The 10,716-nt window shown below is 34.6% G+C and overlaps 1 protein-coding gene across 1 annotated transcript in view; it reads left to right on the top strand.

The window, feature by feature from the left end:
• The window catches only part of MIB1 (MIB E3 ubiquitin protein ligase 1), a 114,710-nt gene extending 106,475 nt beyond the window's left edge, over nt 1-8,235 (top strand). The window contains exons 19-21 of the mRNA XM_007448608.1: nt 3,298-3,411; nt 4,802-4,902; nt 7,394-8,235. Coding sequence (XP_007448670.1) covers nt 3,298-3,411; nt 4,802-4,902; nt 7,394-7,534 — 356 coding nt within the window. The 3' untranslated portion in view covers nt 7,535-8,235. The remainder of the gene's footprint in view (nt 1-3,297; nt 3,412-4,801; nt 4,903-7,393) is intronic.
• The last annotated feature ends 2,481 nt before the right edge of the window (nt 8,236-10,716 follow it).

The following is a 10,716-nucleotide window of genomic DNA, read 5'->3' as shown; positions in this document are numbered from 1 at the left end:
TTCCCTCCTTAGTCCTAAGTGTTAGGGAAGACTCGATGTACTGCATTCTCCCAGCTCAGCTTTTTCTTTTTTTTTTTTTTGGAGTATAGTTGATTTACAGTGTTGTATTACTTTCTGCTGTACAGCAAAGTGGGTCAGTTACACACATATCCACTCTTTTTTAGATTATTTTCCCATATAGGTTATTACCGAGTATTGAGTAGAGTTCCCTGTGCTATACAGGAGGTCCTTATTAGTTATCTGTTTTATATATAGTAGCGTGTAGATGTCAATCCCAGTCTCCCATTTATCCCTCTCCCCCTTCCTTCCTTCCTGGTAACCATAAGATTGTTTTCTACATTTGTAACTCTATTTCTGTTTTGTAAACAAGTTCAGCAGTATCAGACAATACTTGTCGTTCTCTGTCTGACTTACTTCACTTAGTATGATGATCTCTAGGTCCATCCATGTTGCTGCAAATGGCATTCTTTCCTTCCTTTTTATGGCTGAGTAATATTCCATGGTATATATGTACTGCATCTTCTTTATCCATTCCTCTGTCAGTGGACATTAGGTTGCTTCTGTGTCCTGGCTATTGTAAATAGTGCTGCAGTGAACATTGGGGCGCATGTATCTTTTCAAATTATGGTTTTCTCCAGGTATATGCCCAGGCATGGGATTGTTGGATCATATGGTAGCTCTATTTTTAGTTTTTTAAGGAACCTCCATACTGTCCTCCATAGGAGCTGTACCAATTTATATTCCCACCAACAGTGTAGGAGGGTCCAGCTTAGCTTTTTATTTCATTTGTTGTATGAGCACAAAATAACCACTTCTCACACACAGGAGAAATTTATTTCTGAAAATGAGTGTTGATACATTTAGTCTAGGCTTTTTTCACATATGAAATTAACACATCTTCATCTTCACCTTTATGTTGCCTCTCCTGTATACTTTCCCCCCCTGCTGAGCCACCCACAGCAACCATTTGGGGCAATAATTTCTGGCCTTCTTAACCTTCCTTAACCTCTATGTCCAGAGAGCTTATAGAAATCTTCTTTGTGAGGATGATATTAAAGTCTAAGAGGAGTTTGAAACTTTGCTTTTATATATCTCCCTTGTTCTTTTCAAGTTAATATACTTAGTATTAATATCCTCCTCTTCTTTTTTGCTTTTTGTCAGTGAAGAATTTTAAATAAGTTTAACAATTTATACTTCACTTAAATGGACCCAAAGTAAAGCATGGTGTTTCAGTCAGTTAGGTCTTGGTTTTTCATATAACATTTGACTAAAATAACAAACTGTGTAATAGATTAATCTCATTGGCACAGATTTGCTTTAAGCATTGGTGTTTTGTTTATTTGTTTTTTTCATTTTGATAGGCAGCTCGTCAACTAAGAAAGGATCAAGGTTTTCTACTGTAACATTCTGCTCCACGTAATTGTTTCTGTTTACCAAAGACTGGTATAATGGCTATTATCAGCTGTCAGAGGGCGTGAAGAAAGAGAATTCTGTCTTAAGTAAAAAAGAGCTCAGGTTATGTAAATTTTCATAGCCCAGGAGTTAGCAAACATTTTCTGTAAAGGGTCAAATAAAACATATTTTTGGCTTTGTGGGCCACATGATTTCTGTAGTAACACCTCAACTCTTTCCAATTGCTTACCTCTGCCATTGTAGTGCAAAAACAACCACAGACAGTATGGAAACAAATGGGCGGGACTGTTTTCCATTAAAACTTTATTTATAAAAACAAGTGACCGGTTGGGTTTGCTGACCCTGTCAGAGACCAAAGTGACTTGAAAGCTGGTTATAGTTGGTAGTTGGTAATACAGATTCTAGAGCCTTAAAGTAATATTTTCCCCCAGGAGTTTCCCAACGTTTTTACATTATTTTTGCTTTAGAATGTAACAAAAGCAACAGCTAACTTTTATTGAGCTCTTAATTTGTACCAGGCATTTTAATCTCTTTTTGAGTGTTTCCTCTTTTATCTTTACAAGAAACCTAAGAAGTAGAGTTTTCTCCATTTTACACACCATTGGTAAACATTTATTTGCTAGGGAAGGTGAAATTGAGGTGGAAAATGTCCCTTTCTCAAGTATACAGTACAGCAGGTGGTCCAGTCCCCACGTCACAGTAATCAGAGGAAGGAGAAATTATATCCCTTTTGGAGGGATGGAAGAAAGATTTTATATAAACAATATAACAACCTAACAATAGCTACAAGAATTTAAAATAATTGTGATTATATATTATATACTCAGGCAATTAAATTAATTCTTTAAATTCAAGAAAAAAAACCTGCCCTCATATTGAAGACAAACCCCAAACCAGGTATCTACTAACATTAGCTCCTACCTAGTGCATCTTGCCTAGGCCAGCATCAGACCCATCTCTGTTTAGGCCTCGGCACAGGATCGGCCTTGACAGAGAATTGTTATCCTCCATCCACCAGCATAAGTACTGTTGGGAGTATGTGACCCCCTTGTCCACATTGGTGGTTTTGTGCTTTGTTAAGGTTTACTGTCTTGTCATAAGACATCCTGCCACAGTTTTTGCTATTTTTCCTCTTTTTGAAATGACAAAGACACTTGGTATATAGGCTAAGATATGGAGTATACTTTTCATAATAAATGCTAATGAAAGAATGTTGAAACACTGTGTTATTTTACAATTAATTAATAACTTTAGGTGTAGTATTAATAATCCATAACAGAGAATTGTGCCTGGGTATTTCTTCTTGGAATGGGGAAGCATTCTCCCAATATATAGGTATTAGAAAGATAGTCCATTATGATAAATTTTTGATATTTTCCTGACTGCTACATTAAAAAAGTAGTCACTAAGCAATTTCCTTGTTAGATTACGTCAGTCTGATAGAAGGGAGAGAATTGTTCAACATATTTTAGGAATTTAAGGGATATACAAAAGGAAGTATTTTTTTAAAAAGTATCGTGAGCAGCCTTATAATTCTTGTTGTAGTAGTTAAATTTATGAAAGGTATCTCCCACCTTTATTCTCAAGCCTTAAGATCTTGAAATATTTACGTTACATATTTTAAAAAAACTTAGAACCTCCTCCTCCTCACAATTTATTCCAGTGTATTAGAAAATGTCATTAGTTTCATGATCATGGGCTCTGTATTCTAGAGGCTACCAATCAAAAATATACATTCTTAGGTTGATAACATTTTAAGAAGGTAGAATTGTGTATTGGTATAGTGTTTATTTCAGTGTTAAATTTAAGTTATGAAAAATGAGCAGAGGAAGGCAACCCTGTTCATGTTCTCTTTTGTGAGAAGTGTCCTATTGCTGTTGCCAGACTGTGCTAATCTGATGAAAAAGTGTGTGCAGTGTCGGGCAGTAGTTGAACGAAGAGTGCCCTTCATCATGTGTTGTGGAGGGAAAAGTTCAGAGGATGCCACTGATGATATCTGTAAGTGGATTTTCTTACTTCGCTTTCTTATTGGGACTTTCATAGACATGTCTTCTCATAGTACACTGTCTCCTTGTAAAACAGAAGGTATGTGACTTGAATCTACAAGGAACGGGGGTAGGGTTTTGCTCTTGTTGCATTATTAGAAACCTGAAATTGTATTTTTCTAACTTGTAATATGATTATGGACCTTTAAACATTAGTCTTTTAAGAAACCTCCATGTGTGTTATAAAGAGCATTGTAGTATTCTTGCTTAAAGAAAATTTGCCGGCTATTTTTAAGATGAAATTTATTGTGTCTTAGGGTGGGAGGACATCATATTATAAATTATTTTCGCAATTCACACAAGTATTAACCTCATTATTTTATGAAATAGGTTTACCTTGTGTGTTTAAGTATCTTATGGAATAGTAATTCTTTGTGACAGTGAACAAGGGGAAAGATGAAAAGTCAATTATTTACCTTCAACCTTTTCAGTATAGTTGACCCTCAAACATTGCAGGTTTGAACTGCCAGGGTCCATTTAAACTTGGATTTTTTTTTTTTTGGCCATATTGCACAGCTTGCGGGATCTCAGTTCCCCAACCAGGGATTGAACCTGGGCCATGTCAGTGAAAGCCTGGAATCCTAACCACTGGGCCACCAGGGAACTCCCAAAACTTGGATATTTTTTAGTAGTAAATACTACAGGACTACACGGTCCGTGTGTGGTTTGTTGAATCTGGGAATGTAGAGAAACCATGGATTTGGAGGGCAGGCTATGTTATTTGTTGATTAACCCCTGCATTGTTCAAGGGTCACCTGTAGTACAGCTGTATAAAAATATTTTTCATCTCTGCACTAGACATAAGCTGGATGGTCTCTTTGATTTCTTTGTTCTGTGTACAGATGAGGAAGAACATTAGCGTAGCTACTTATGCCCAGAGCTTTTTTTCTTTATCACCGATAGGGCAGGATAAAAATCCTGGGGACAGATTAACTAGAGTAAAAGACCAAGAATCTAGAGAGTAGGAAAAGGGAAATAAAAAATTTCCTTCCATTTAGTAGAGCATGACCTTTCTTTCATGGAGTTCCTCATCTCAGATCAATAAGAAAACAAGGAGAGCCTTGGAAAACCCAGAAATCTGTGTGTGGACTATTGTCTAGCTGAGTTAAATATAATTAGAAATTAATGTGTAAACCTATTTGTTTTCCAAAGATTATAAATGAAGGAGTATAATGTGAATGTCACTGCTGTTTCTGTTGTCCACGTGGGAAAATAAATTTTTTAAGAGGATTCTAATAATAGTCTTGTGTTTTTAATAAATAAACTAATGATTTTAGAAATAAAGAATTATTCTTGCTTCAAAACAGTCAGTAACACTAAGATTCTTTATCTGTACTATATAGCAAGTGGGAATATTCCGGTGTTACAAAAGGATAAGGATAACACCAACGTCAATGCAGACGTGCAGAAGCTGCAGCAGCAGTTACAGGACATTAAAGAGCAGGTAACGGTGATTTCTTCATGGTGAACAGTGACTCGAAGAACAGCATTTCATCTTTTTCTATAAAATTACTAGTGATTTCTGTAGTAAGCGTGGTTCATATTAGTGTATCACTTGTAGTGTTTGAATATTTGCAATCAGCAAAGTCTGATGAGAAGATTTTATCAAGTACTTTACAAAATAGGAAACGCACCAGTGACCAACATGAAAAAATGCTACACCACACTGAGGTATCTTTTCGTACCTATCAGATTGAGGGGAAAAAAATGTTAGAAACTGTCAATATCAAGTGTTTAGGCAAAATACTTAGCAGCCGTAACTCATACAGTGCTGGTGGGAATATAAATTAGTAAAAACACCTTGGGAAAGTTTGTCACTGTCTCGTAAAACTAAATAGGATATTGTTTGGGGATGTAAACTTGGAAGAAAAAAAATCACACAGATGGTGATTAAAATCAAGGGTAGTGGTTTTTTTTGGCTGAGATGGCTGGGAGGGGGCACAAGGGAAATTTCTAGAGTATTGATAGTTCCATTTCATGATCTAAGTTGATTACTTGCATTTGATCGGTTTGTGAACATTTATTAAACTGTACATTTATGATTTGTGCACATTTCTGTATAGATGTGATACTTCAGTAAAAAGGTGAAAAGGATGCACGCACACACACACACACACACGCACACACACCTATAAAGAAAAGCAAGGGAAAGGTAAATAAATGCAAAATTCAGAATAGTGGTTATCAGTGAGGGGTGGAGGAGTATATATATTCATGTGTTAAGGTGGGTGGTGGTTATATTGTTCTTTATATCTTATACATACCAACAGAAGTACTCTTTCATATCTGCTTAATATTTAATAAAAGCAACAGTAAAATGAAGTTACCTAAAATTTTTAGGTATATGGTAATAAAAAAGTCTTTTTTTCCCCCTTAGCTTACCATTTGACCCACCAGTTAAATCTGATTTGATTCAAAGGATTGAATCACATGAAAGGATTGAGTAGCAAAGGGTGTTCTTTCTCTAGTTTGGCAGTCACATCAGTGTTGCCATGTTGTTAAGAGTCTCACTCTTGTCTTTTCTATCTGAAGTTTTTTCTTTCTTAAATAATCTTCATGGCCATATTTCATCACTAAAGTATTTAAACAGTTAAAACTTATTTTCTGTGGAATGTTGGAATTTCTTTCAGGGACCCCTTCAAGGTTACCAAGAGAAAGCATCTGAATAAGTCTCTTTTTAAATTTTAAATCTCCAATCTTTCTATTACCCCAATGTCTCTTTAAAAGACAAAGATTAATTTTATGTGCTATTAAGCATATATTAATCCAAAGTAACTTAACCCAGACTGCACAGATGTGTTTACTTTTGGAAGTTATTAATTAACTACATAGACCTCTGGAAAGTTTAATGAAAAAGAAACTAATTTAATTTTAAAAAGCTGCTTTGGCTTTTTAAAATAAAAAGTTAACGATTTTTCTACAGCTTTGCTTCTCAAAACTTCAAGGATACATGTGAAAATTTTCTTTGGAAGAATGGAGCTAGCAAGTTAGATTATGGTTCTTTTTTTCTGTTGTTTTCTTCACAATGATTTCTGGTATTGTCAGAGTTGGTTACCACATTTTCATATAGGCTTTAGGCCTGGTTTATTAATCTAGACATTTTAATTTAATTATTTCATTTCTGTGTTATTTGGGAAAGGTCTAATTCAGCATGAAGTATTATGATATATTAAAGTAAAATATGTTTTTATAAATATAAAATGCAAAATGTGCTTTGTAAGTAAATATGTGATTTTCTAGAAAACTTCACAGAAGTGTCCTCCTTAATTCTTCTAAGTTGATTAAGTTACATTTAACAATATATAACTAAGGTTAATTGTTTTTAACTAAGGGGGTCTACGTTGAAAGTATTACAGTGCAGCATCATTTTTAAAAGCAAGAGCTCTGGGGCCACGTGGACCTGAGTTCACATTATAGCTTGCCCTGGGAAGTCTTTAAGCCCACTAAGCCTCAGTTTCCTCTTTTTTGAAGTGGGAGTGACGTAGGCCTTGAGACTGGATCACATCCAGCATGGTGCTTGGTATGTGTGTGTTCTCAGCAACATCCCTTCACTGCTCCCCCGCCACCCATACATTGTGTTATTTTCATGCGAGAACAGCATAGTACCTAGAGTTGGAGAATGTGAGTCAGACTGAGTGGGGCTATTTTCATCCTTTTCCTATTAGATTTTGGCATTTGAATTTTCAATTTTATATACTATTTGTTTTATGTAATATTTATTTTAGATAGTACCTTTTATACCGACCTGACAGTACAACCAATATTTCTGTTTTATAAGGATGATATTTTAACTGTTTAAAAATTTTAAAGCAACAAAAGATTATTTGACTAAAACAATAAAAGAAAATTAATGATGTTACAGAGTTGTTACATTACACTTTTAAAATAGAAAATGTCTCAGCATTTATTACTTTATTTGTTATCTCACATTCCAGACAATGTGCCCTGTGTGTTTGGATCGTCTGAAGAATATGATTTTCCTTTGTGGCCATGGAACGTGCCAGCTCTGTGGAGACCGAATGAGTGAATGTCCTATTTGCCGAAAGGCTATTGAACGAAGGATTCTTTTGTATTAACTTAAAAACTCAGTGTGTTTTGTTAGCTAAAGTATTTGGTCATGAGATCTTAGTGAGCTAGTTGGAGGTTCTAATGAATTAATTTTTAATATCATAGTTTCTTTACTAGAGTATAATTAGACTGTAAGTGTACCAGAACAACAACAACAAAAACTCTACAAAACAGTGTTTGAAGCTGTGTTTTTTGTTTTTTTTGTTTTTTTCCTTTCAATCTGAAACATCAAATCCATGTAATTCATAGGTGATTTACCTTTGACTTCTAAGGGGGAAAATCCTTTAAGGATCTCCTGTTATTTTTGTTTTTATTGCATTTTCTCTTATAGTTTATAAATTTGTTAGACCTCAAAAGATATACTTCCTTATGATCAGCTATCTTTCAATTTATCATGATTTTACACAGTGAGCTGATACAGGTACTCAGAAAAGTCATGCATCAAATGAAAGGGGGAAGTCAAACCATTATGTCATGTATGTTAAACGATAAAATTATAGTACAAGTTCTGCATGGTTAAGGGAATACTGAAGAGAGGATTCTCTTTTTAAGATAACATAAAGTTATCAAGTGATTGTTTCTAAATTCTTAGAGTACATGGAAATATAGAATGAGAGAATATTAAGTTTGCATTTAACTTATTTTCTGGATTCAAAGGAAAATTGTTTAACTTGAATCAAATTGCCAGTTTCAAAACGACTGATAGACATGAAAAGGAAAAATAAGCAATCATAGTGGGGAACTGAAGGGGGTGGGGGGAGTCATCCAATAAAAGAGCACCTATTAACTGACTGTTAACGGTTGCCTTTCTTATATTAATTTGTACACTGTTTTGTTCAGCCAGCTTTTAAAAAACTGTCTGTGGGAAGTGTGCCTCAGTTTCCCCAGTGGTTACTTATCCAGGCTTGATCTGACCAGTGAAATGATATTGCCCTGTTTGGGTCTCTAAGGTTCAGTTTAGCTGCTCTAACGTGCTGAGTAGCAGTGATCCGAGAAGGGTAATGCACTGTCCAAAGGCAGCGGTCCTTTCTCCTCCGTGTCTGAATTCTGCCAGTGTTACTGATTCTACCTTCATCATAGGCCTCGCTTCCACTCTCTCTCACACAGTAGAGCTTACTGTAAAGAACAGGGTCTCTCTTCATACCTAACGATGGGGATGCTATTTGAACTTCCAGCAATATCCAAGACCTAGTAAATAACCAGTTGATAGATACTTACTTTAGAAAGAATGACTAGGACATTTACAGAAATATGTCTGATTACCTGTGGTTTTGTTTTGTTTACTCTAGAACACCTAATTATTTTTTCTCCTTGGAATGAGTAATCTTTCAGCATCTAAAATGAATATACACATAAATAAGTGTTTTGGGGTTCATTACTGCTAGATTATAAATAAATATATATTTACAATTATATAATTAATCAGCTGTTTACAATAGTATCTACTATATACTGTATTTTGAAGTTATGAAAAGATAGAATATCTGTCTGATGATGTTCACATAAAGAGACAAACAGACTGTTTTCTTTCAGATCTGAAAACAATGTAAGTCAGTGTTTTCCTTCTCTTCCATGCCAGAGGCTGCCCATCTCTTTTCCAGTAGATCAACTTGTAAGGAGGGAACATCTAGCTGACTCGTGCATAGCTTGGCCAAACAGAGAATTGTATGGTCAGGAGCTTTACTTCACTTAAATTCTTGTTGTCTGTCTTCTGAGCTGCAGTGCTTAAACTTATATCCCTAAAAGGCAGTTTCATCTTCCAGACTAGTTTATTTCCTCCATACTAAAAATATAATAACTTATAAACTATTACAAAAGTCATAAAGTCACTATAATTATAGTACTTCTTTGTTTGTACCACATTGAAATTTGTCTAGTGAAAAGAAAATGTTTCTCTATTCATGTCTTTTAAGCACCTAAAAAATTATTTTAAACTTATTTTCAGTTTGTGAGAGAGAATAAGATTAAGAACTTAATTGTTTAATGACTTTGCTCTAACTCTGTGAAACTGCTACCTCTTATATGTCTCAGCAGTACTTTCCCGATTAGGATGTTTCCTTGTCATTATCATCTCTTTACCTTGTGCCTCAAAAGAGCTTTTTCTTTTCCTAGATTCGTCTAAAAAAAAAAAAAAACTGACATGCATTCATTCAAAAACATATTTATTGGGCTTCAGGGGCAAGGTACGCAACAGTGAAAAAATTGTCAGCTTCTAAGCACATACAGAATTTATCATGCAGCCATTGTATATTTGAAGTATTCCCTTCAAAAAGAAGGGATCTAAAGACACTGATAACATTTCTTCCTAATGTTTTGGAAGACTTGTCATTAAGTAGTATTTGGATTCCCTCTCTGTACCCCCTCACTCCTACCACATTTTTTTTTTCTTTTATTCTTCTAACATTGTCAGCTCTGTTACCCAAAACATAGATACAACTTACCAGATGGTGCTATTCTAATAGTTTTTCTTCACATAATTTAACATTCTTACTGTTTATACTATATACATATTTAATTTTATTGGGAGCAAGAAAGTTTTTCAAGAGAAGATCATTTTGTATTAGTATAGGAATATTATATCACACAAGTGTTTTAGTTTAGCTGGCCAAATTATGCTTGGTTATTTGTAATTTTAAACATTGCAGATTGACCATCTAGCTACTGAGGCATAAAATTAATTGACAATGTTGAAAATAACTTTCTTAAATTTATATATTTGATGGCTTTAGCCTGTAAGAGCATTTTAGCATATTGCAATGCATGCTGCTTAAGATATATCCAATTCAAATTTCAGAGCTTTCTAGGTCATTTTTACATGGTAGAAATAGACTGTCTACTTATGTGTTGCCCAGTTGCTGTTCTTTGTTTATTATGAGTTTTGGACCCTTTTGGACTAAGAAATATTTAACCTTACGAACTAGGACAATTGGTGATGGAGTTGGATAGGGAGGATGGCAGGGGTTGCAGTAAGTAAGAAAGAAAAGTCAGTTTCTGAGTTTAGAGAAAAATGGGGATCATGTAGATTTTATCAAAGCAGTAAGTGTAGAGAGTATATTCAATTGAATGAAGGGTCTTTCAGGCAGTTTTTAGTGTAGTTTAACTGATAATTGCTTTGGAAATTGTAGACTTTAGAACAGCTTGCTTAAAAAAAAAAATCCGAAAGGAAAAGCATTTATCCACTTACCCTCTC

The sequence above is a fragment of the Lipotes vexillifer genome, unplaced genomic scaffold, assembly GCF_000442215.2.
Source record: "Lipotes vexillifer unplaced genomic scaffold, Lipotes_vexillifer_v1.1 scaffold168, whole genome shotgun sequence".
NCBI classification, from domain to species: domain Eukaryota; kingdom Metazoa; phylum Chordata; class Mammalia; order Artiodactyla; family Lipotidae; genus Lipotes; species Lipotes vexillifer.
Note: the sequence above shows the minus strand (reverse complement) of the source record. Positions and strands in the feature narration are given on the sequence as shown.